Source organism: Culex quinquefasciatus, chromosome 2 (genome assembly GCF_015732765.1).
Source record: "Culex quinquefasciatus strain JHB chromosome 2, VPISU_Cqui_1.0_pri_paternal, whole genome shotgun sequence".
Classification (NCBI taxonomy): domain Eukaryota; kingdom Metazoa; phylum Arthropoda; class Insecta; order Diptera; family Culicidae; genus Culex; species Culex quinquefasciatus.
The window spans coordinates 180,158,994-180,186,131 of record NC_051862.1 but is presented as its reverse complement, the minus strand read 5'-3'; the positions used below and the strand labels follow the sequence as shown (position 1 = coordinate 180,186,131).

General features: G+C 35.2%; 1 protein-coding gene across 4 annotated transcripts; it reads left to right on the top strand.

The window, feature by feature from the left end:
- Positions 1 to 1,236: 1,236 nt before the first annotated feature.
- On the top strand, positions 1,237 to 26,592 carry LOC6043181 (histidine decarboxylase). Of its 4 annotated transcripts, none has more exons than XM_038257482.1 (11): positions 1,237 to 1,305; positions 8,629 to 8,762; positions 12,747 to 13,033; positions 17,998 to 18,399; positions 18,628 to 18,857; positions 18,923 to 19,013; positions 19,071 to 19,503; positions 19,643 to 19,788; positions 19,849 to 20,020; positions 20,341 to 20,370; positions 25,084 to 26,093. In XM_038257482.1, exons 2-11 carry the CDS (start codon positions 8,735 to 8,737, stop codon positions 26,091 to 26,093), a joined length of 2,829 nt encoding a protein of 942 aa, XP_038113410.1. In that variant the 5' UTR covers positions 1,237 to 1,305; positions 8,629 to 8,734. The 4 variants fall into 4 exon arrangements, with proteins under 4 accessions (XP_038113410.1, XP_038113408.1, XP_001870900.2 ...); XM_038257480.1 differs by having other exon boundaries at positions 1,270 to 1,335; positions 25,084 to 26,592; XM_001870865.2 differs by having other exon boundaries at positions 1,270 to 1,335; positions 19,849 to 20,033; positions 25,084 to 25,194.
- Positions 26,593 to 27,138: the final 546 nt, after the last annotated feature.

The window sequence follows — 27,138 nt, the reverse complement described above, 5'->3', positions numbered from 1 at the left end:
AAATTGGTCTATGTCACAAGTGTGTATTGCGATATCCGGGAAACGGAAGCGAGTTTTCAAAATCGGGTTAAAGCATCTTGTAGTGTTTGTTAAGTATAGCAAAACGTCATCATTAACTCATTTTCGACCAAAATGGTCTATGTCACAAGATAGCACACAGCTGACGATATAATTTAAAATTGTATTATTTTCTAATTTAAAACCATGATAAAATGTAAATCTTTTCAAAATATATAAAATTAAATAGAAATATTCAACGCTCTAGGCATTTTACGGATCTGTAAACTAAAATGTTTGGGAATTTTCCCTCAAAAGCCAAAGAATTCTGATATACGCTAATTTTATATTTATTTTTATCGATTTCTTACCCGAGCATGGGTAAATAGCAAGGGAAATGCGTAATAATACCTTTCTCTGGTGTCAATACCATATTGTGGTATTCCTGGACCCTTTAAAATATGTCTTAAGAATTATGCAAGAGCAAAATGTGCTATCATACCAATTTAAGGTATTGTTTTGATATTGCAAAATTGTAGAATTTGTCAATGGTCGGACACCACATTTTGGTATTTGGTAGTACAGTGTTTTATCAAATTCCTCTGAAACTATGGGAAATTTTGACCAATTTTGACGATCTGGTAGGTCAGTGACAGATGAGAAGTTTCTCATCCTAAACACCCAAGTGCAGAAATCCGAACTCAGGGTGAGAGTTTCTAACACCATTTTTTTACATTTACATGTTTGAGTTCCCATTCCAGTTTTACCTTCAATACAAAAAAATCAAATTCAATTCACTGAAACTCATCCATCTCCCTTCAAGGCCAATCATTTCACCAAACTCAACAGAAAAACTTTCTTCCCCCAAACTGTGCCATGGAAAACTGGTTCACCAAGTCATCCGGTCCCGCGTCCGAAGCCATTAAATTAATCGCCATAATCCTGTTACGGAAAGATTTGAACGATCTAGCAAAGCACGAACGTCGTCCCATCGTCTGGTTCCCACGGGACCAACTAACCAACAGGACAGCTGGCCTGGGTACTGCGCATGTCCTGTCTGTTTTTCATCACGAGCATTTTCCCTTGAATGGACCCACAGCAGCCAATCGCAGACAAACTGTTGAATTGTCTTGATGGAATGTGTGGGTGGGTGGGAAACTTGCGTGGGTGGTTGAAGAATGTGACATCACGGGATTAAATCGGTCTCGGGAGTTTGGATTCCCGGCGAGGGTATAAAAGGACGACTGCTGATAAGGATCTTATCAGTTGGTGGGTGCGAGTTGTTTGAACCGTTGGAATAGTCGTGAAGTGAGTGTGGAAACCGGAACAGGAAACAGAGTTAGTTTAGACTTTCAATCAGAAAAAAGTAGAAGTTTTGAAAGTGAAGTTAATTGTGATAATCAGTCAAGTTCTTGAAGTTGACTAAGGATGTCATTCTGAACAGAAAGTGCACCTCAAAAGTGGACCTGGATTTTCTTAAATCATTTACTTTCCAAACAAAAGTATTTTTTTACTGAAGCACCATTTTGAAACCCATACAATCTGTTACTTTCCGTATAAATGGGTTTCATTTCAATTAAAAACTTTGCAACCCAATTAAACACTCGTTTGCAGCTCAAGAATGAACATTTCTCATGTGATTAGCCTCACCAATTCCCGTATATGTGCTGTGCAGGAACTTTCGACGCACGTTTAAAGTTCAAGTTCCTTATCGCTAATTGGTTGTGAAGTCCCCGAAGGCAAGTTCAAATACATGGCTCTCGTTTTAGTGGATTTTGTGCCAAGAATCGGCCCCACCGGGAAGAGAAAGTTGCGATAGCAGCTAATTTGTTCTAATGAGCTGGTCACGTGAAGTTAACGGTCACAATGTGTGTAGATTTAAAGATTCGGAATTTGGAAAGTTTTGTTTGTTTTGTAAACATTCAGTTGGCTTTTTAAAATAATAACATTCCTCTAAACCTGAAAAAAACGAATTCAAATTGTTAAAAAAAAGTAAAAAAAAAAACAGGAATAAGGAAATTTATAAAAAATAAAAATTGTATTTACTTAAGCTAATGTCAATGTTTATTCTGCTAAGTTACAAAAACAATAATACAAAGATAACTAAACTCTTTGAAAACAATTGTTGATCGAATTAAAATTTCATCAATTTTGTAAAATTTTCCAATAGATTTGGTAAAAAAAAATGATTCAAGCAGTTTTTTTTTTGCAAAGATCAAAAACTTGGGAGAAATATCATAACTCTTCTGATTTATAAGTGACAGGCATCGACTGGCAGCGACGTACGCAAAAATTACGGAAAAGCACTATTTATTGCTCACTATTTATGGAATTAACGGCAGGGTTGGATATGGAGAACACACCCTGTTTGATTTTGCATTCACTATACATATAAGCACAGGCACACCTTCGTGTAAAGTTTGAGTTTAACCCTGAAGTGGATTCATTTCCTCAATTGAACTTATATAAAAAATAAACGAATATTGAAAAAAATAAAATCCTCAATTTTTTTGAGAGCTGATACAACTAAAACAAGCTTAAAAAATAGTAAAAAAAACTTAAATAAAAAACTCAAAAAACAAAACAAATTTGAATGAACTAGTAATAAATGTCAGTTGAAAGTTAATCCATCACATTGGTTAAACACTACTTCAAACTATGATGATAAAAAAAACTCTGCCACAGCTCCAAACCCCACTCACAGATAATCTCGTGAAATGGAACGCATGGTAGATTATATTGTTATTTAAATGGCAAACACGGTGAAATAAATTTGAATATTTAATTTCCCCCTCCCCACCAAAAAAACCTGACTGAACTCGCCATCACTTCAAAGCCCAAATTTAAACGCATTTCATATGGGACGAATCAAAATTGGAAATGTCAACAAAATAAAAAAGGCAAACTTTCACACGGGGACACACAATCGTGCCCGAGAGAGTGGTGGCAGTTTGTGGGTGTGTGCGTTGGTTAGTCTGTGGTTGATATTTTGATTATGTTCGGCTGATTGAAAGAAAGTTTCTCCTCGCGGTGCGACTCTCGTATGACGAGAGGGGGTGGTTGAGTAATGCGCGATGGACGGATCTTCGAAGGTCGAGTGGCTTGAACCTGTGTGGCCCCGGGTGTGGAAAATTTATGGACTTTGATGATCTGAGGAATGGTGCTTGGTTGACAGATTTTGAAACAAGAGAGAAGTGTGTCTTTGACAAATTAAAGAATTGAAGATTCTGTCTAAGACGAGAAGTATTTTTCTATTTTTATGCAGCTTTCAGTAAATTGTCACTAAACATAAGAAGCTAAAAATTAAAAAGAAATTGTAAAAACACTGAATATCTTCCCAAGTAACAAGCAAAATGCTTCTACTTCTTAGCAGGTTTTATAAAAGATTTAAAATTTGCTACTCGGTGTTGTGATGATATTGAACAAAACTTTCAAGATTTAGGATAGAAATCTCTTAAAAATATCTTCAAGAGCACTTTAGAAGCATGACACATAGTTTTATGTCACTCTTCGTTGTTTGACTTGAAGTTATCCCAGAGAGGTTATTTTTAAGACCATTTTACATTGCCAAAACTGCCTTAAAGCTGAACTAAAACTTCTCCGTTTAATGAAAGCATAATTCAAGAGTCTTTGAACTTGATCTGTCAAATCACTAAATATTCGTACAGTCAGTCAGTTTAGTGGCAAGAACCGATCCGGACCAGAATTAGGCGTTTCGAGATTGGAAAAAAATGTCCCGCGGAGTGCTAGTGTTTTTTGTTGGTTTCGTGTTGATTACTGAGACTTAAAATGTTCGTTATTTCAACGTTATTTTTCCCTGTGATTTTTTTTTCGACAGGTGCTGGCCGAAGAAGCCCGCCCGGTTGAGGATCTGGATGCCGGTGCGTGCCGCGAGCTCTTGTCCGGCGCTCAGAGCAAACTTTCGTCGGCCTCTACTGATGTGGAACGCGCCGAGGCTGAATTGCCGTTGAAGTGGCCAAGGCTCTCGTCAAGGCTGCCGAATAAGGTGCGAGCAAAACACACACCTGCCGGTAAATCCGTGTCCGGTACCCGTCCTTACGTTTAGATTCAAGTGCGAGATCAGTGTTTTCTTAAAAAGTCGCGACCGTTAAATGAATAAATAAATAAAATGATTTGGAAAATAATTAACACCATTGTTTTAATCCAACGACAAAAAAGCATTTCCAAACATCTTTTTCGGATCTACCTCCTGCAAACAAATATGTGCATGCGCTACGGTCGCATTACTACGCGTTTTACTCTGCGATAAAACCGCATTAAAGCTTACTGCAGTCTATATGTTCTTACTTAATCTTGAACAAGAGCTTCTCAAGAAACATAGCTCTAATAACTGCTTTGAGTAAGAGAGAATAGATTTGATGAGATCAGCCATATTAACATGAAAAAATAACGCCCAAAAACGGAAGCCATGTTGATTTTTCTGCTGATGTAGAAATAATTGTTCCATTAAAAATTACAAATCATAGTAATTTTGAAAGATTCATACCTTCGATGCATATTTTTTCGAGGCATTTAAGAAAATTGATCAGTGAAATTTTTATGGCAAGAATTTTACGATAAAAATGGCTGCGTAAAGTCACAGTTATATTTATTTTATTATTATAATATAATTATCGGTGTAAGCTTAAGTTCATCGGCCATTTATGAATTAATTTCGAAAAGATTAAATGGATTTCACGAAATAAAATTCAGAACTGGTTTTTCTTCGACAAATCTTTTTTATCATCAACGAGAGCAAATACGTTTAAGTTTACTTTATTACAGTCTTGAAGATCTCTTCTATGATGTTATAAATTTTTGAAGCTTGAGAATAAGTTTTAGAATGGCAATAAAGAGCATTTGCAGAGTATTGAGAAAATCAACGTCAAAGTTGTTTAGTTTTAAATTACTCCGCATAAACGCTCTCGATAACCTCCTAAAATAGTCCACTTTGCTCTTAACTCAGGTTTAACGCTGATTTATTGTTGTTCTGGAGATAGTTTGGCTTTATGATATTTTTTGGCTAAGATAACTTGAATCTATCTTTAAGAAAGTAAAAAAACTTAAATTGTTACTTGGGTTGTATGCTTTTTTGATAAATTTTTCAATTTAGGATTTTTAATTTTGGCCGTGGTAACTTTGATAGGTTTTTTTTTTCTGCAAAATAAAGAGTACACATTTAATTCGTCCGGAATGGTATGGAATTATATTGACCGTGGTAGAGAAGTGTTCAAAGTATTTCAAGAAGAAGCTTTCATATTTTTTTTACAAATTAAAAAAATGTTAACAATTATTAAGATAATGTTAATGAATCGCATTATTTTAATGTTCATAAAATGTTATGATTTTATCAATCTAAATGAGTTTGAATTGAAAAACGAAATGCATTTTCGGATTCTAGACAATTTTACACTAAAAGAAGATAAATTAAGTTTGCAAATAATTATTTTAATATGGTTTTGAAACACAAATCGAAAAAATCCCAAAATGTATAGGCTTTTTAGTAGAGCAAATTTTTTTTATATAAAATGTGAATACTTTTTATTCCTTCTTCGAATTCAGTTTGAACAGCAATATGAATCGATAATTTTATAAACAAAACTAGCTTTTATGAAAGTTAAGGCGAATTCTGACTTTTCAAAAAAAATGCCTGAAATTTGTTAAAAAGCATAGAAACTTTGATAACTAATTAAAAATATAAATATTTTATCTCAAAAACTTTAGAAACATCTAAGAGATAATACATTAGACGTAAAAATTACATTCGAATACTTCAAATCTGATTGAATAAAAAAACTATGATTGATAGTCACCCCAAAATTAAAAATTAGAATTTTCAAAGCAATTTTATTCAACACTTTTAAAATACTTTTTTCCAATAATAGTGCATGGACCTTGTGTTTCCTAAACTAGTACATGTTAAAAAAAAATCTTGAGACAAACTTTACCAGTTGAAAAATACTCCATGGATAAATTGAAATCCTATCAATGTCACTTCGCTTTACGTTAAACTGAATTGAATTTTAAATTAATTAACTCTCAAAATCTGTATAAATAATGAAGTTTTGAAAAAGTTGGTCGTCATCGATCATGGCCGTTCATGGTCACCCGCGATAGACACGGACGACGAAACAAAGAGAAACGCAAAAAGTAACTTTTTCAAAACTTTTTTTCGTAAAATCGCGATAACTCGTGATGTTTATAAGCAAACCCCTTATATCTATATATCAAAATTTTTGTAATTGTCTGCTCTAACACTTTGTGGAACATTGATACACTCTAAAAAATAACCCAGCAAAGTTAGAAAAAACACGAAATATTTAAATGAAAAATTTTGTTCTAAATGAAAAAATGACCCTTCTGGGTCAATGTAGATTCGAAAAGTACATTAAATTTCCCATAAAATGACATGTTCCAAAAAATTTTACAGTCAAGTAACGGAAAATGGGAGAATTTTTAAAACTTTTTTAGTGTTTCTTTTTGATGAAAAATACGTTTTTTCGGAATTCTGAGTACGCCATCAAATCGGGCGTCTAATTTTACATAAAAGTCTCTTTGATACCAAATTTCTTTCTCTTCACCGTTTCAGGCTGCAAATTATTGAAAAACACTTCTTTTTTCGCATGTTCAAAAATGGAAGGGGTCGTACCGCCCCTCCGTCACGAGATATCAAAAAACGGACCTCGGATTCGTGATCAGGGACAAAAGTTACCCCTTAGGACAAAGTTTCACGCAAATCGAAGAGGGGTCGGGGCAACTTTTCCCGATTTCGTGTGAGTTGGTAGAGAATTACCCTTATATAAAGTCAATTTATTTCGGAAAATTCTCAATCATAACCTAGGTCTTTGCCGAAGACAAAAAAATATCAGAAAATCACTTTTCAAAGTACAGATTTTTGAATATTCACAAATTTGAAAATTTGAAGAAATGTGCGTAGTTCTAGCTAAATAACTCAGAAATGTTCAATTAAAATCAGGAAGATCAATAATGATTATAAAAATAATTAAATAATTTTGCATTTCTTACATTAAAATTCGATAAATTTACTTAAAATCTATTAGGATTTAATCATAAAATTTTGAAGATCAGTCTGAATAAATATAAACTGAATAAATTTATTAAATCTTTAGGCATAATTAAATGTGCATTTATCAAATATGTCATATCAGTTTAGCAGTTTAAATATTAACATATAGATTAACATACATTAAAATTAATTAAAAAGAGTTCTGTGTAAAAAAAATCCATGGGTTTTTTTGTATTGTTTTTCTATAGAATAAATACTGCCAAATTATGAGTCATAATGAAAATTAAAGCTTAAATAAAAAACAATTATCTGCTGTGTTTATTCAACGATTTAAAAATGGTATTTTATTAAGTTGTAATTCATTATTTTGTAAAAAATCGATATTATTCAGAAAAATTCAACAAGAATACTATTATGAATCATATTGTGATATAATTCGTAGAAAAAGGTTTCTATACCAGCTATTTTTTCTCCTTTTTAAGTTCGTGAAATAATTTCAGGATTATTTTGTTGTCACTAAAAACTGCTTCTCCAGCAAAAAAAAAATGAATAAAAAGGTTTTTGATTGGATTCTGGAATCTGTTTAATTTATTTAAATAGAATTCAACAATGAATCATTTTGAATTTTTCGTTTTTTTAAATGTTAGGTAAAATGTGTGATTTTATGCTCTGTTTTTTTTTAAATTAAATATTAGCAAGTATTTTTATAGTACCCTTTTTTGATGTCAAGATAAACCGGGTTAAGAACAGTTTTTTTTTATTAAATAATTATATTATGGTGAACACATTGCGAAAACTGTTATTTAAGTAGTTTACTTACGTTATAAATCAATTTTAACAAAAAGTCTTTAATTTTTATTGAGCATTGTGGGGGCAAAAGAAAGAAACAGTCCTCTCAAGAAATTGTTCTACCAAACTATATTTTACAGTCAGCTTTCAATTGGTTGATTCTCAGTTACTTTTTGTTCACCTTACTACTTGAAGGATTTCTGTGGTTTTTCTTTCGGTAGAACCAAAGACAGTAAAGAACCGACAGACGAAACCTCACAAGTTCAAGTTCCTTCTGGACACATCGTTCTTTAGCAATCCCCTTAAAGAAAGTTTGAATTTTCTTATTATTTCAATGGAACAATGCTGTTATAGAAGGGAAATATTTCATGAGAATAAAAAAGTCAAACGTCTATGGTGTCTTGCATATTTACCAACCTAAACAAATTTTCTTAAAACACCTCGAAATTTGGTATCACAACAAGTCACCTTACCTTAGCAAGCACTCGATAGGACAGTGATCGACCCGCAGTATTCTAGTTTAGTAAGCTTTCGTGATTCGTTCGACCAACAGGTTAAATTTCGCTCTTAACATCTTTTTTTCGAAATTTCCGGGGAAAAAACACGGTGCAGTAACTACAACTCCACCGTCATAAGTTAATTAGTCGCGATTAACGGAAAAGTGTCAAAAACCATTCATTGAAAAGGTCATGTTCTTTGGCGATCGATCAATCGATTGTCACTTGTGTCCAGTGTGTTGAGGTTGCGGTGCACTTTCGCCGTTCAGTGCTGAAACTCATTGTGTGGAAATATCTTAATTTCCCTGCTTTCAAAAGTTTTGATTAAGCAAAAAGCCACCGCACCCAGGTTGCAGGCGAAAGAAAAGCTCATCTGTTCACGGACTCTGAGGAGACGACCAATAAATCCTGACACCTTGCCGAGATGGACTTTGACGAGTATCGCAAAAGAGGTAAGTCTGTCTTTTTTTCTTTTTTTTTTTTATTAAGAGAGTGTGATTAAAGTGATTCGGTCCTTCTTTGGGCGATTGCCACGAGAGGAAAGTAATAATGAACAGAGCGAAAATTATGACAATCGTCAGTATCAATTTCACACCCTTTTTTTCTCGAATTCAACGATTTTAATGAGGCAATAAATTCCGTGAAAGTGGGACTCCCTGCCATCGCCATCTTACATCATATTGTGACTAATTATGTGACTGATTGCGGTTGCGGTGGAAGTTTTTCCCGGTGACGTAGCAATGTAGAAAGAGGAAAAGGAGAAGGAGGTGGGTGGAAAATTTTGCGCGAAATATGAATGGACGAAACAAATGGGTGGGGAATTAGTCATGCACCGGTCGACGGTTTGGCTTGTTCTGTTATTATTTGTGGGAGGGGGTGCAAGTGTTTTTTTTTTGTTGCGGGGAGGATTAAAGTGGTGTAATATGTAGCTTTCTGTTGAGCTGTGTCGCACTTCTGGTATTTTGTGCTAAGCGAGGGGAAGGAATTAGTTCCTTTTCGTGGAAAATTATTAATTACCTTTACCGCGTGGAGTATCGATGTCAGAAATTGTGACTGTTTAACGTAATCAATTCAAATAGAACAGAATTTGACGAGTTTGTTTCGAACAAACCAATGTTGAAGAAACTTTAAACAAAACCTGTAATTCAGATTCAAGATTTCTTTTCTCTGTTTTTGGAGAAACTTTTCCATAGTTCTCGCATACTTTTGCGCATTGGATGTTTTGAAAAAGTAATCTAGAGTTTATCTCTAATTTCTAATTTCATGGGAATCATAATTCCAAAACACAAATTTTAACCGAACTTAGTAAATGTTAAAAAATAACCCAAAGAGTATTTTTTACACTTTAAGACACTCTCAAATTTTAATCATCCTCATCAATTTTGACCGTGAAACCAAAAGAATATCTTTTTTTTTCATTCGCGCTGCTTTTCAAGTCACGTAAGGTTGTAAAATTGATGATTTGAAATAATGAGTTGCTCCAAAATGGATTATGACGTAAAACACAGATAAAGGAACTTCAAAACTTTTTTATGTACTTCAAAAAAAAAAACTTATTGTGTCTAGATCATTCAAAAAAAAATCGAATTTAGTTGAATAGAAAAAAATAGTTCTTAACAAGCAAAATCCAGAGTGAAATTTGTTAGACTGACTTTTAGGCAATCTTTTTCTAGTTCTTGTTTAATGAAAATAAAAATTTCTGTTCATATAGAACTTGTTTGCGGTCGAAACGAAATTGAATAAAAGTCGCGACGAACTCTAAAAAACGTGTTGCTCTTTATTCTGCTTGTTCGAGAATGATCGCTCCTAACGGAATTTTTGGGGATTTGACGTTTACTGGGCCTTTTTCTGTGTCAGTGTGTGTGTGTGTGATGTTGTGTTGGGAAGTGGACTGTATACGCTTAAGGGGATTTAATCAAAAGTCTACACACTGCGTGGGTTCTACCCAAACAGAACTTTAAAAAATATTTGTGCATTCTCATGCTCATTTTTATAAGGATTTTTGTCAAAATATTTGCTTTAAAAGGCTAAAAAAAACTAAACATTATCTTCATTCTTAACTCTATGCAATTCCAAGTATATTGAATTTAAAATCAATGTTTTTGAAATGTTTATTTCACTGTACAGTAGGGTGCCCAGAATATGGGACTTTTTCTCAAAACCTCGCTCCACAAGCTGAATATTGTTCCTTGAGCTATTTTAGGACTCTGGGCCAAATATGAGCAAAATCGGTCAACATTTACCCATTGATACTCGGAGGTGATGTTTATATGGAAAAAATCGAAAAAAAAATGTATAAAAAACATAATTTTCTTACGGTTTGGTCTGCACGGTGCACTACTTATATCCAAATATTCTCAAAAGTGAAGTTCTCAATGGAAATTTAATGCTCTACAACTTAGTAGAACATACCAAAACTGTAAAACTCGATCCTGAAAAGTTTTTAGCGATTTTATAAAGTCATTTCTGTATGAAAAACTTTTTTTTCGCCAGCATTAGGCTCGGGTATCAAGGGGTAAGTCTCAATCTATTTCGCTCAAAATTTGCACAGATGCTTAAAATAGCCCAAAAACCCGTTTTCCGCTTGTGGAGCAGGGGTTCATTTTTTCTGGGCACCCTACTGTACAGTCAAATTGCAACATTATTGAATTGGCATCTCAAAAAGAAAAAAAAAAACAAATAAGAAAAAACAGATTTTAAATGTTTTTTTTAATGTTTTTGCGTTGATTGATTAAACAATTTGAGCTTTTTTTACAAAAATAAATTATAATGAAATTATCAAGCAGTTTAAAATGGTTTGGTGCCAATTTTGTGTAAATTGAGTGAATTGTGTGAATGAGTGATATTTGGTGTTTTAAGATGTTTTTTTTTCAACAGAGAGTTTTTTTTTATTTATACGAGTTGTTCTTCTGTCTGCAGTATTAATCTCAACTTAATTTTGATAGAAGTGTCAGTTTAAAAAAAACTATCTAAGCAAACTTTATGTTTTTTTTATAAACTTAAGAAATCAACTGAATTGAAGTGAAATATGTGGAAAAATGAAAACTTACCATTCTTTAAAAATCAATATTTCTGGTTTGAATTGATTATATTTTTGAGTGACACAGTGACATGATTATAGAGTCATTTTAATTTTTTTTGTTCACGGTTAAAATATTATAAAATAAACAAAATATAAATTTTCTAACACAAAACTCTTTTTGCTGATTTTACTATGTTTAGGAGAATGTTTTGATAAATGTATAGAAAATTTTGAATAAATTGATTTAGCGCTATTTTTGGTTGGTGTACTACCTTTATATCATTAAAATGCTTGGTCTTTTGCGGATATGTAAATTTTAAAAATAAGTATTAAAAAATGATTAAATAAAGTTAAATAAACAAATAAAAATAATCAATTCACAATTTCATATGTCTTCTAGCTTAATAAAGTTATGGAATCCCTTTCAACTGTTAATTTTACTATAGTTCGTTTTGATGTAATTGGATATTCTAACAATGCATTTGGAAAGGTAATGAAAAATTACAAAAAAAAACTTCTTTTTTGAAATAACTCTGAATTTAGGCTGAATTTGAAATATCAGGATCGTGTGTGTGTGTGTGTTTTTTTTTTGCACAAATCGTATACGAAAATTAATTAATTTCCACAATGATTTCCTTCATCACAAAGCTGTCGAAGAACAATATTTTCCAAGCGATAAAAACAAACTTGTAATTTCACCCGAAATGCATATTTTCCAGGAACAAATTACATCCAATGCTTAAACATTTTAAATTAACGCTGAAAAATGCAAATATTTAAAAAAGTTTTTGTCCCTCGGCCCTGGCCGAGGTCAAGGGGAGGGGGGGGCAAAAAAATAAAAAAAATATAAAAATTTAAATAACAAGCCATAGTCTTCACATTTTAATGAAAAAAGTGTTTTAAAATGCATTTTACACTAGTTCAGTTGTTTTGCAATCATTAGTTTTCAAAAAATCTAAGATCTGACAAAAACAAAAATTGTATCGAAAAAAAAGATTTTGCATCGAAAATTTTCAAAAAATCTTAACATTTTTTAATAAACCCAAACATGCTAAAAATGATTTTAAACGCAGGAGAATGTATTTTAATTTGATTTCAGCTGGTTGCACTTGAATTTTCATTGACACTTTGAAGTTTATTGTTGAAAATATTTTTTTTTGCCCCCTGATTTTTCGGGCCAATTTTGAAGGGGGGGGGTGACAAAAACTTTTAAAAATATTTGTACCAGCCTAATACGAAATAATATATAGAATAATTTAAACTACCAACCATGGAAATTTGTTGAAAACAAAGCCAATAAATCAACAGATAACACTGCTAAATCCCCTTTTCATCGATTGCGCTTTAGACGAAATCCAACCGCCATAAAATCAACACCAATTTTATTCCTCTCTTTTCGTTTCGTTACACGCAGGCAAAGAGATGGTCGACTACATCGCGGACTATCTGGAGAACATCCGCGAGCGGCGCGTCCTGCCCGATGTCAAGCCCGGCTACATGCGCACGTTGCTGCCCGAATCGGCCCCCCTCGAGGGTGAACCCTGGCAGACGATCATCGACGACGTCGAGCGGGTCATCATGCCGGGCGTAACGCACTGGCAGAGTCCGCACATGCATGCCTACTTTCCGGCGCTCAACTCGTTTCCATCGATGCTGGGGGACATGCTGGCCGATGCCATCAACTGTCTTGGATTCACGTGGGTAAGAAATTGATGGAATGGAAAGCGATTCGGGATTTGCTCTCGTTTGAAATTGATTTCTTTATTGGGTGAGAATCGTGTTTGAATGTAGATTTATGTTCCGGTGGGTTTTAGATAAACGGCGTGACTTGTTTGATTTCTGATTTCAATTTATTGATGTGATATTTAGAATGTCATGAATATGATATATTTTTCACACATTTTATCGATACAGCTTTATAAATTACGTGTAGGCTATGACTTTAATACCATAACAAATTTTAAACATAGTTATTATTCTTCGGCTCTAGCCTGGCAGCTATTCCATACAAAAGTTAATCTCAAATTTTTAAAATGGTTCAAAATTTGACCAGAATTGGATTTCAATTTTATTTTTTAATTGGCTCAAACTTTTTGGGGCCTTCCTTATGACCAAAAAAGCCATTTTGTTTCATTGGTTCACCCATAAAAGGCTCCATATAATTCTGGCAGCTGTCCATACAAAAATATAACTTTTATATTCTAAAAACTGTTTCTTTGAAGGAATCTTCTGATCGGTATTGATGAGGACCATTCAGAAAAAAGTTTCCGATTTTTTAATCAACTTCACAAGTCACAAAAGTATTTTTGAAATTGATTTTTTTCGCTCAGGGGACAAAAACTCGCTACTTACGGAGCAGCCGTGACTGACTGGTTACGGTGTTCGCTTTGTAAGCGAATGATCCTGGGTTCGATTCCCATCTGCTCCAAACGAGAAAGATCTCTAAACATGAACGATACATCAAAGTCGCTCGAACCGGGGTTCGATCCCCCGTCCTTTGGATTGGTAGAATTAGGAATACTACTACTACAAACTATATACGTGCTGGGTCTTTGTCCATTTGACAAGGACTCGGAAGTGCTAAATAACGTTTGAATCCGATTGATGCAAACGTTCTTTAGGGCGGGGCTTGTCGATTCAAGCTGAAGTACCTCGCGCACGGCTAGCCTGCGTAGAAATGGGTCACCGAAGCTCGGCAGAGCTAACACCTGCCAAATGCCTATGCGAGTTATTTGCATGTATAGAATGTAGATCTAAAAATACATGGAAACAACTCAATTTGTAAGAAGCGGCCGCGTGGTCCCGTTTGGTTGGTTGCACACACACACACACACACACACACACACACACACACACACACACAGGGGACAAAAACTCGCTACTTTTGAGTCATAGAAAAGTATGGCCAAAATGTTGCCACCGAGTTATGATTTTTTGGAAAAAAAAATTATTTTTAGGAAAAATGTTTCGTGTACTATTTATTTTCTTTTTTTTTTAATTTATATTTATTTTGATTTTCTCTTCCATGTACATTCATTCAGTTAAAATATTATTGAGTGTCCAATCACAATCGATGACTTTTCACCTCAATTTTAAATACTAGCAACTTTCATTTATTCATGAAATATTGTAGCTTTCGCTATTCAGTGATTTTAAATGTAGGAGGTCCTACATGTACAAAAGGGAAAAGGGATACCTTAAAACTAACTTATAAACTATATAAAGAGCGGATCAATGCAGCTGAAGACTGCAATGATTTTTGTCGAAATGCATCAATTATCTTATTGGACATAACATCCAAAGTGTCAACTTCGGCTAATTGATGAAGTTCACTGGTGCTGAACCAGGGAGGAAGTTTCAGAATCATTTTCAGAATTTTGTTCTGAATCCTCTGAAGTTTTTTCTTCCTGGTTAAGCAACAGCTTGTCCAGATCGGCACACCATAAAGCATGGCAGGTCTGAAAATTCGTTTATAAATTAACAGTTTATTCTTGAGACAAAGTCTAGAATGCCTGTTTATAAGTGGATACAAACATTTAATATATTTGTTACATTTAACCTGGATACTTTCAATGTGATCCTTGTAAGTAAGGTTTTTGTTAAAAGCAAGTCCAAGATATTTCACTTGATCCTCCCACTTTAAATTTACCTCATTCATCTTTATAATGTGATGACTTTTTGGTTTAAGAAAATCAGCCCTTGGTTTGTGAGGGAAAATAATAAGTTGAGTTTTTGCAGCATTTGGAGTAATTTTCCATTCTTTCAAATAAGAATTGAAAATATCCAAGCTTTTTTGTAATCTTCTTGTGATGACACGAAGGCTTCTACCTTTGGCGGAGATGCTTGTATCATCAGCAAAAAGTGATTTCTGACATCCTGGTGGCAAATCAGGCAAGTCAGAAGTAAAAATATTGTATAAAATTGGACCCAAAATGCTTCCTTGAGGGACGCCAGCACGTACAGGTAGTTGATCAGATTTCATACTATTTATTTTCTGAATATCTCAATTATATCATAAACTTCAACTTAGCCGATATATTTTAAATGTTTCAAGGGTCTAAAAATTAATCTTATTTAGAATGTTGCAAATTTTTTTTTTGGTAAAAATAGTGATTTTTGGAAAATAACAAACATTTTTTTTGCCAAACAACATTTCCAAAAAATCTAAATCAAAATTGCAATCGAAAAAACACTTAACACATTTTTGATAAAGTACACCATTTTCAAGTCGTAAATATTTTATGGAGATTTTGCTGGAAAATTCTCTATTTTTTGTAATTTAAAATTTGCATAAATTTAAATTTCATAAGCGAAGAGAAGCCCTTCAAATAACATTTTCAGAAGGCCTCAAAAATTTCCTACAGTTTTGCTTTTCGACTTTGTTGTTCTTATTACTAGTTGCTGAGTACATCATCTTAAAGTTTCAATTTTGTGAATAATGAGTTTCTCTCATTAGCTTTTACATTTCAAATATGATTATTCATTAACGTCAAAATAGTCTAAGACCTTTGATATTTATCATACATCATATTTTTTTTATGGAATTACGGGTACCATCTAAAATTCTTCTCAAAGCAAATTTTGAAACATTTCCATTTCTATTAAATTCTTATTTTATTATTTAAAAAAAATATAAATTGCGAAAATGCATAAAATTACTCCAAAAATTACTCAAAAAATCTGTTTTAGACCTGCGGATAATGATGTTTTCATAAGGCCGTTGCAAATATTTTTCAAGGTTTATGTTAAGATTTAAATTATTTTTTAATATTTAATAGATTTTTCAAGAATATACTAAGCTGAAAAAAACATATTTGAAGTAATTTTTAAGATTCGTTCTTACCTTAGTTTATTCAAGAAGTAGAATTGTACTGAAATCTTAGAAATGATAGTAACTCAATAACTTAATTCAAAACATAATAACATATTTTTACAATGCATGAGAAGAATTTTGATTCTTATTTGATTGTTAAAGGAACTGGTTTTTAAATACTTTTGAATTATTTTTAACTTTTTATTTTTCGCAAGCTCAAACCAAACCCGTGTTATTTTTCTTAATTAATATTAAAAATGCTATTACTTTACATTAAGATTAAATTTTTTTTTATTATTTGAGACGTTTTTCAACGAAAAGCAATTCTAATGAAATGGTATTAATAAGAAAACTTTCGAAAGAACCATGTTTAAATGTTCTAAAAATAAATTTTAAAAACGAATATATTTTGAATTTTCTTATAACAAGAACAAAATACATAAAACATCATCAACATTTGGAAATGCTTTTTTTTTTCTTCAAATATTCGATACATGATAGACATTCATATTTTCATTCCATCTTATACATTAAAAAAAAAACTTTTTCTCAAAAACAATCAATGCTTCTTGTGGAAGGGCCATCCATAAATCACGTGGACACTTTTTTGGAAATTTACCTGACCTTGCATTAGGGATCAAAAGATATATTTTTTTTATATTTATGATAATTTTTAAGGAATTGTTTTAAGTATGTTTTTTTCGAAAATTCCACAAGAAAAACTAAATCCTCTGCCTACATCACCAAAATAGTGTTCAATTACTTTAGTGAGGATAACTTAGCAGATGTATTCATTCGATTTTTAATGTCAAAAAATGAAAGTGATCCCGCGAACGAGTAAAAATATTTTGCAAAGTTTTAAAATCAACTCTAACTTTTGAAAAGGCCTAAAAACATAGGTCGGAAAATTACACGCTAAAAATACTCAAAATTAGATATATTGAAACGTTTTTGTCCAAAACTAATTTCAAACTTTTTTTTCTATGTACATAAAATTACTTAAAAAATGTTTTTGCTGTCTTATTTTGGGTTGTTGAGCTCATCCATAACGCAAAAAACATGATCTGCGAATTTGTAATACACGATGGCAGCCAAAATGTAAAAAAAAAGTAAATCTTTCCCGGTTCCTGAGGGGAACACCCGTGAAGAGTATCGGGGCCGGCATTTACAAAGCGGATTCAGTGGCAGTTTTTCACTCAACTAATGTTAACATGTTAAGGTTAATGTTAACATTCCATAGGTCGCCTCCCTAAGGTGTCGTGATAAGGTCCAGTTTGTGACGATACACTACCTTCCCTTTACTAAGCAATCGAATCCAGAAGGGAAAAGATCACCAGTTGTGTTGGTCCGAGCCGGGATTTGAACCCCGATCTACCGCTTAAGAGGCGGAAGCGTTACCACTAGGCTACGTGGCTCGGTCCAAAGCAGCAGCCAAAATGGCGGTGATAAAATATTGAGTTCAAGTTGATTTGGCAATGTAGCAGACAATTGACTACTTATAATAAACTGAGGTTACTTAACATGAATTTAATATTTAAGAAATATAAAAAAATACACTGCAAATTTTGTTCTTGATTTGATAATTCGATGTTTCTAGTCTGGACTCTATAGCGTTAAAGTTATCCCCCGAGTATCACTGAAAAAATGTATGCTACTAACTTTATATGTTTTATTTCGAAAGTAGCCCTCACGTGTTTGAAATTCAATAACTTGATTGACAGTTTCTAATACATTTATTTTGATTATTCCACGCCTTATAACAACATAATTGCTGTCCTTTTATTTAATTTTTCCGAATGCTTTATCATGTTTTTTACTAAACCATTGTTATCCTTCCCTAATCACCCCACAGGCCTCCTCCCCGGCCTGCACCGAGCTCGAGTCGATCGTGATGAACTGGCTGGGCAAGATGATCGGCCTGCCGGACGACTTCCTGCACATCCCGGGCGTCAGCAAGGGCGGCGGGGTGATCCAAACGACGGCCAGCGAAGCGACGCTGGTGTGTCTGCTGGCGGGTCGAACGCAGGGCATCCGCCACTTTCACGAGCACAGCCCCGGCCAACAGGACGCGGAAATCAACGCCCGGCTGGTGGCGTACTGCTCCGACCAGGCCCACTCCAGCGTCGAAAAGGCCGCCCTAATCGGATTGGTCCGGATGCGGTACATCGAGGCGGACGACGGTCTCTGCCTGCGGGGACGCGCCCTGGAGGAGGCCATCGAGGAGGACATCAAGCGGGGGCTGATTCCGTTCTGGGTAAGTTTTGCGAGGGGTTTGAGTGACAAATCTGCTTACGGCAGGGTGAAAGTTTGCTGTGGTTGTGGTTTGCTCTCTGGGGATGCAATTAGTTGAGGGAGCAACAAGTAGTGACATCTGGAAAGAGAGGATGGTTAATAAAACACTAATTAAGCTGGACAGTGGCTGGAGGCAGCAGATGATACTGTAAGTTCAAATTGAAAAATTCTTCAAATTTCCTCCTAACAGGTCTGTGCCACTCTCGGTACCACAGGTGCGTGCGCCTTCGACAACCTCGTTGAAGTGGGGGACGTTTGCAAAAAATACAAGCTGTGGCTGCACGTGGACGCCGCCTACGCCGGGAGTGCGTTCATCTGTCCGGAGTTCCGGGTGTGGCTGAACGGGATCGCCCAGGCAGACTCGATCGCGTTCAACCCGTCCAAGTGGCTGATGGTCCACTTTGATTGTACCGCTATGTGGTAAGATGTTTTGAGGATTTTGGTAATAGAAATTTTAAATTTGAAGAGAAATTTAAACTTTTCAGGGTCAAAAACAGTGGAGCACTTCACAGAACGTTCAACGTCGAGCCACTCTATCTTCAGCATGAGAATTCTGGGTTGGCTATCGATTACATGGTAAGTTCTTAAAGTCCCTATACCATGAAGACTTTACAGAGGTTCTTCCCGTTACAGCACTGGCAGATTCCGCTGAGTAAACGATTCCGCGCTCTTAAGCTCTGGTTCGTGCTGCGAAGCTTCGGCATCAAGGGACTCCAGAAGCACATCCGCGAGGGCGTCCGACTGGCACAAAAGTTTGAAGCTCTCGTACTGGCGGACCACCGGTTCGAAATCCCCGCAGCACGTCATCTGGGAATGGTCGTGTTCCGACTCCGCGGTGAGAATGACCTGACGGAGAAGCTGCTCAAGAGATTGAACCACCGCGGGAACATGCACGCCGTTCCGGCTTCTCTGAAGGGCAAGTACGTGATCCGATTTACCGTGACTTCGACCTACACGAACAACGAGGACATCCTGAAGGACTGGAACGAGATCCGGCTGGTGACCAGCGAGCTTCTGCAGGAGTTGGACGTCAAGATCGCCGACAGGTCGCGCGTCCCACTGAAAGGTAATACCCAAGTCGAGCTCTCCCTAATATCGCCAGTTTCACGAAACACCTTGTGATCGCGTCCACAAAATTACACTTCTCACGTAGTTGTGCGATAGTTATTAGAACAAAACTCCCCCTTTGCCGTCTCTCGTTGCAGATACGCGCGAGAAGAACGAAGCGTTCGGATCGAGCCTGCTGCTGGCCAACTCGCCCATGTCACCGAAGATCGTGAACGGCTCATTCGCGGCCATCTTCGACGCGGACGAGTTCCTGGCCAAGGTGTACGCCGGCATCAGGATCTCGGTGAGTTGCTTCCTCAATCTTGTGAAACAAACTCGATTTCATTCCCCCCTCCTCTCACAGAACCAGGACTCGCCGGCGATGCGACGCCGCGTCCGCGGGATCCTCATGTCCGGCAAGCAGTTCTCGCTCGACTCCCGGATGGACCTCGTCGTGCAGGGCATCAGCCCGGGCGAGGTCAAGAACGGGATCGAGTCCAAAGCCATCACCGAAGACTGCGAAGAGGTTTGGGAAGGTACGAAGGGAAGGTAGCGTAGCGGCTTTTTAACTATCCTCGTGTTTGTGATTCTGTGATTTGTTTCGATTGTGTGTGTGTGTTTAATTGTTGTAATTTTATGTTATTAACGCTAACATGTTAGAAATATCCTCAGTTTATTACCCTGCTTTCAATGTTTGACTCGTTAAGTTCCGTGCAAGTTCTATGCGACTTGCACGCAATGTTGTGTTCAACCTATGCTGGGAAAGCATTGTCTAAAGCTCTCTCTGTGATTCCATGACTGCGTGCTTTTTATGCTGCTGCTGCTGGAAAACCACTTTCGCCGACACGAAAACCAGCTTGTGAGCAGATGGAAATTGTCGACCAAGGTGAGCTTGGGGAACGGTGAAGGTGGTGGGTGATGCGATGTACTCGAATCGAGCAGTTGTGCTGGGGGAATATATGTGAATAATCATGCCTGTATTCTTCTGAACTGGGTTTAATAGCGCCTATTTTTTTCTCTAATATTATTTGCAGAATAATAATTCAAAATGAGTTTAAAAAATGACAGTCAAAATAAAATAAAAAACATTTTATCTTTTCCGATTAGGCTGGTACAAATATTTTTAAAAGTTTTTGTCACCCCCCCCTTCAAAATTGGCCCGAAAAATCAGGGGGCAAAAAAAATATTTTTACAATAAACTTCAAAATTTCAATGAAAATTCAAGTGCAACCAGCTGAAATCAAATTAAAATACATTCTTCTGCGTTTAAAATCATTTTTAGCATGTTTGGGTTTATTAAAAAATCTTAAGATTTTTTGAAAATTTTCGATGCAAAATCTTTTTTTTTTTGATACAATTTTTGTTTTTGTCAGATCTTAGATTTTTTTGAAAACTAATGATTGCAAAACAACTGAACTAGTGTAAAATGCATTTTAAAACACTTTTTTCATTAAAATGTGAAGACTATGGCTTGGTATTTAAATTTTTATATTTTTTTATTTTTTTGCCCCCCCCTTGACCTCGGCCAGGGCCGAGGGACAAAAACTTTTTTAAATATTTGCATCGGCCTTATCTGAAGTTCGTTTATCCGAAGGTTTGTATGGGACTTCGGATAATCGAATCACGAACAAACATTTTTTTTTTCACAAACATCAAATTCGAGTTCTGTGACAAAATTTTAGTCAAATTTGATTGGTAGATTGCCTGTTAAATAAAAAAATGCATTTTTTCAATATGTCATCAACGCCATTTTGGCTGCCATCATCACCTTAGAGTAGTTTAGGGGTATAGCGTCCAATTTCTCGGGGTTACAAAATTCTTTGGAAACGGGAAATTTTCATCAAATTTCCTATGAAATCCCGGAAATTCCTGGGAAATTTCATAATCATCTGGTTTTGATTAATACGTATAAATCTCGAGTTTTTTTTGAAAAGGTCCTATAAACAAAATTTTCACTTTTTGCTTTTTGGGTGTTTTTGAATACCCCTGACTCAAGGCGGTTCTAAAAACACCCAAAAAGCAAAAATTAAAAATTTTGTTTATAGGACCTTTTAAAATAAAACTCGAGAACATCAACTTTAATGATCAAAATTTCTCGGGAAACGGGAAATATTTTTTTTTGAAAACCCGGGAATTCCCGGGACGGGAAATTGGACGCCCTAGTTAGGAGTCATGCATAAGCTCGACAATCAAAAATAAGAAAAACATGCTTTTTTTGATTCGATTATCCGAAGTGAAATTTTGCCAATGCCTTCGGATAATCGAGTCTGGACTGTATTAATGATTTTTTGAAAAATCTTCGAATACAGTAGATGTTCGGTAACTGGGCTGCTTTTTAACTGGGCGCTCGATAACTGGGCCGTAGCCCAGTTAAAAAGTAGACAAACGTCAAAAAACAAAACAAACGGAAATGACCGAGGGGTTAAAGGATGCAAAAATCATGTTCTATAAATAACAAATTTTTTTTCAAACTTTTATTTGATTTCAAGTCACAATTAAATAAATATGAAAAGTAAGCACTGTAAATAAATTTGAGTAACATATATTTTTATTTTTCATCAGGAAAATTTTATGCATCGTTGTTCCCCTCGTAATTTTTCGTTCAGCCCAGTTAGCGAGCAGCATTCGGTGACTGGGCTACGTTCTCAGCCCAGTTACCAAACAAGTCGACGTCGTCGTGCTATCTTGTCGCACCCGCCATTTTGACGTTCCGAGAAAAACGCGTTTTAATGTTTGACCTTGAATATACAAAAACGAGAGCACGCAATGTAAACAATAACAAACACGTTTTGTTTGGCTGACCATTCTGTGCATTGTCCCAAAGTTTGGTTGAAGTTGGTTGCTGGAGTCCCGAGTTATAATTACACATGTTTACGGTAGCCTAGCTTGTACGTGCGACAAACGCATCCTGACTTTCCTGGCCTGAAATCCCTTTGGCCTTTTGTCGCACTTACATCAATTTTCATGGAGTGACAAGATAGCACGACAAGATTGAAACTACTTTCATATGTAAAGTGACAAAAATGCACGGAGTTTTTTAGGTTTTTGTTGAATATCTCAGGATTGAAATCGAATTTTGGAGATCTGTGAAGGTCAAAAGGTGAGGCATTGTGAGCTGCACAAAATGGCGTCCTTAACTCAATTTGGCCCAAAATGCACGTGCGACAAGTTAGCACGATGGCGACAAAGTGCTGTAGCTGAGAATATTCTCTATTTTTCTGATCTTGGACTTCTGGACAACTTGATAGTTGCTGAGATAAAGCATTGCAAAGAATAAAAAATATGAAATAAGGTTTTTCTAAGTGTCATAAAAATAAGCCTTATTGAAAAAAAAACGAGAAACTTGTGAAATTCTCCAATGAATTCGAAAAAAATATATAAATATTTTAAATAAAAGCTATTATTTAAGTTCCTTAATATGAGTTTTCAAACATTTTCATATTATTGGCTAGATTTTAAAATTTTAAAACTATTATTTTCGGGAAGATCGGAAAAATTTATTAATGTTTCATTTTTTAACCATTGAAAATTTGCAAATAGTTTTTTAGTAGAGTAAGGCGATCATTCATAGGAATGGGACCATCCATAAACCACGAGGACATTTAGCGGGGTGGGGGTATGGCGGTTGTCCACGATCCATACAAAAAAGTTTTATTTGTATGGACAATTGTCCACGAAGGGGGGAGGGGGGGGGACAAATGTTTTCAGCAATAGATTAAAATATGGACACTTTACAAAAAATAACAGAAATTATCATTCCTATTTTTTCCATAAAATTTATTAATTTAAAAAGTATGAATTTACAAACAAAATTTATAGAACCTTTCGATTTTCGATTCTACATTAAAAACTGAAGTCAAAGTATATGAGAAATCAAATTTTCTCTATAAAAACACCTTTTTCCAAAAAATAATTACAAAATACTGATTATCAATAAACTGATTATAAAAAACCGATTTCGGGAATAAGTTTTTTGTAAAAAAAAATTAAAAAGCTGATTGAAGAAAAAGGAAAAAATAATAACATTAAATTGTTTTTTTCTAAAAATATATATTTCCAAAAGTTCAGATAATTTCAAAAAAAAAAAAAAATGCCTGAAAAACATTCGCTGAAACATAGCACATAAAAGAATTTTATTTAAGGCTCAACTAAACATTCCCACTCATTCTAATTCCAACATCTCAGCAACTAACGGTCCAATTTGCAATGTTAAAAAATGAAACATTCGTGAAATGTTATGATCTTTCGAAAAATAAAAAATATTTGAATAATTTTGGAATCAAGATTAAAATTTCAAATGGGCCACATATTCAATTAAAAACAAGATTTTTTTGTTATAAGGCCGTTAAAAATATTTTTCAAAGTTTATGCCCATCCTTCAAAATTGATCCGAAAAATAAGGGAGCAAACCAATATTTTTTCAAAAAACATCCAAATTTAAATGGAAATAGAAGTCTGATCAACTGAGAACAATCCTTAAAGCCTTTTTCTGCATTGATAACCGTATTTAGCATGTTTGAGCTCGTTTAAAATTATTTTGAACATTCATGAAATTACAATGTGAAAAAATAACTTTTTTCATTACTGTGCATCGGAATTTCACAAAAATTTAAAATATTTTTGGTCGATCTCAGACAACGCAAGGAAAATGCATTTCAATTTGTTTTCAGTTGATAAGACTTCTATTTCCATAAAAATCTGGAAGTTTATTTCGGACCGATTTTGCAGGAGGGCCATTTGTAAAAAAAAAATCAACAACTATAACTTTGCAGAAGACACCAATCCAATCAGAAAATGACACAAAATGGCTTCTTTGATCATAGGGAACAATCATATAAAACAAAAAATACAAAAGTCTAAAATGCGTAAAATCATCAGCAAATTTCGCACTTGGCGATTGAAAGTTTCAATTATGGCAAAAAAAACCTAAACAGGGTTGTCAGACCTCCAAATGACTGGACTAGACTCATTGAAAAGTCATTTTCATTTCAATGTCATGTCCATTACCGAGCCAACGATAAGTTTGATGATTGGTCCGGATATATAAGTTATATAAGTATAAGTCCGATATAAATAAGTAAGATTCAGCCTCAAAAAAGTACATAAACATCACATATTAATGAGTGGTCATAACTAAAGTCAGGGTTGCTAGATCTTAAAGAAATAAGACTTATTGGGAAGGTTTTTGAATTTCAAAATGAATTTTGTGGAACTTGTCCGAGGTCAGAATTATTTGCATATCTTAAGGTGATTTTTTTTTTCAGAATAGTCATGAAGTTTTGTTATCTGGTAACCCTGCCATGAATTTGTTGTTGTTGATAATTTATTTGTTACTGGCAGCTTAAACCTTCTTGGTCATTTGCTGCCCCGAATAATGATTAATATGAAGGCCTGTTTATATTAAAATAAATGTCATGATTTTTTTTAAAGTAATCGAAAAAAATATAGAGAAGATTTTTTTTACTAGACTAGAGAGAACGCATTTCTTTGTGAAATCTAAAACGATTTGATTATATGGTAGGGAAGAAATGTTCGTATCTGTTTGTTTTTAACCATAACTTTCAAATTTAAACAAATTTCCTCCCTCTCACCCCACCAGATGCCCTCCTGGAGTCCCTGGACGGCCAGTTCCTGCTACCGATCCCCCTGCTGTCACCCTGTCCGCCATCGCTGACGCCGACACCCCCGTCCAGCCCGCGTCACCACCACCAGCAACGTCAGCTTCGCTCGCACTCGGTCGACGCGGGCATCGTTCATGCCCAGAGTAAGCTGCTGGGCCGGGCCGCCGCCGTCACCTTCAACTCCACCTCGTCCAACTCGAGCCTGCTAAATCTGCTGCTCAAACCGTGCAGCAAGTCTGAACCTTACTTTTCGTCCGAATCTCTCGTTTCCACTCCACCGATTTCGCCCAATTCCACCGCAAAAGTGTCGTACGATTCGAATTTGGACTCGATCGACGAGAACCTCCCCGTGGCCAGGTTCAGTCAGAGTCCCAAGCGGCGTTGTTCGGACAATTCGCACCTGTTTTCGATGGCGCGGCCGAACGTGTTTCCGGAGAAGCGGCAATCCGAGCCGACCATTCGGTACGCGTTCTACAACAAGAGCTTCGACATTCTATGTCCGCGGCAGCAACCGGCCAAGGTCCTGTCCCAGAACGACCTTTCCAAGCGACCTTTCCGGAGGCAAATCTCCACGATTGACGAAATATTCGTGGACGACGAACACAGCGCTGAGCTTCAACAACGCAAGCTGAAACTGATGGCGCCAAAGTTTAAGTGTTGCGTGTCGGACGAAGACGGACGGTGCATCAACTATGATCCAATTTATCACAATCACGAGGTGGACTTGAGTGAGGACGAACTATTGAGGCAGGTTCTTTGCTTTGAGGAAAATTTCGTCGAAAGGTGTGAGCAGATTTGTCCCCAACAGCAAGAGCAGGATGAGAATGAAAACGAGGAAGAGTGTATGGACGATGGTGGCAGTGTTGCCAGCAATGTGGAATCGCCGCGGATTGTGAACAACTCGGGGAAAGGAGTTTGTGACGACGAGATTATCTACGAGAATGCGAGGGTTTGTCGGAAGTGTGGTCACTACACGGTGACGTTATAATATTCGGTGAATAATAGCTTCTACTTGTATCATTATTACAATTATAACTGTTGGCAGAGATGCAAAGAGGTTAGGGTAAAATCACATATATTATCGTGTAATTTAGTTGGTAAGTTGGTGTGCGTATTGATGTTATTCGAAATGCTACTTGAAAGGTTGTTAGTAGAATGTATCTCTGTTTTAGGCGATCGGTAAAAGTTGTGGACGATGGTCACTAGTTAAACTACATTGTTTATCTTATTATCTCTAAGATTTTCAAGTTTCTATCACCACATCTTAGCATCTTAAGTTGTTGAAAAATATTACATTTTTTAACACTAAACACTAAAGCTAATATTTTGTTTGTGTAATTTGATGATTTAAATTACTTTCACATACCCATAGTTAAAAGAACAGAACAATGTTTACAAAAGAGCAGTTCTCTACGAAATCGGTATTTTTTCTTTAATTTTAATTTTTGTATTTTTTAATCCGTCTAAAACTTTGTTGGTGCCTTTGGTATGCCCAAAGAAGCCATTTTGCATGTTTAATTTGTCTATATAATTTTCCATACAAATTTGGCAGCTGTCCATACAAAAATGAAATATGAAAATCAAAAAATCTTTTGAAGGAATTTTTTGATCGATTTGGTGTCATCGGCAAAATTGTTGGTATGGATAAGAACTGCACTTAAAAAAAATATGCATGGTAATAAAAAAATTGGTGATTTTTAATTTAACTTTTTTTCACTAAAACTTGATTTGCAAAAAAAACTATTTTTAATTTTTTTTTAATTTGTAATGTCGATATCTCAGCAACTATTTTCATGTTTTTTAATCAAGACTAACATTTTGAAAGGACTTAAATTTGGCCCTTTTGAAATTTTAGTCTTGATTTAAAAAAAATGTTTTCGAAAAGATCGGAAAATTTCACGAATGTGCATAATTTTTTTCAGTGTAGTCCTACAACTTTGCCGAAGACACAAAATTGATCAAAAAAATCCTTCAAAAGATACAGATTTTTGAATTTTCACATATCATTATTGTATGGACAGCTGCCAAATTTG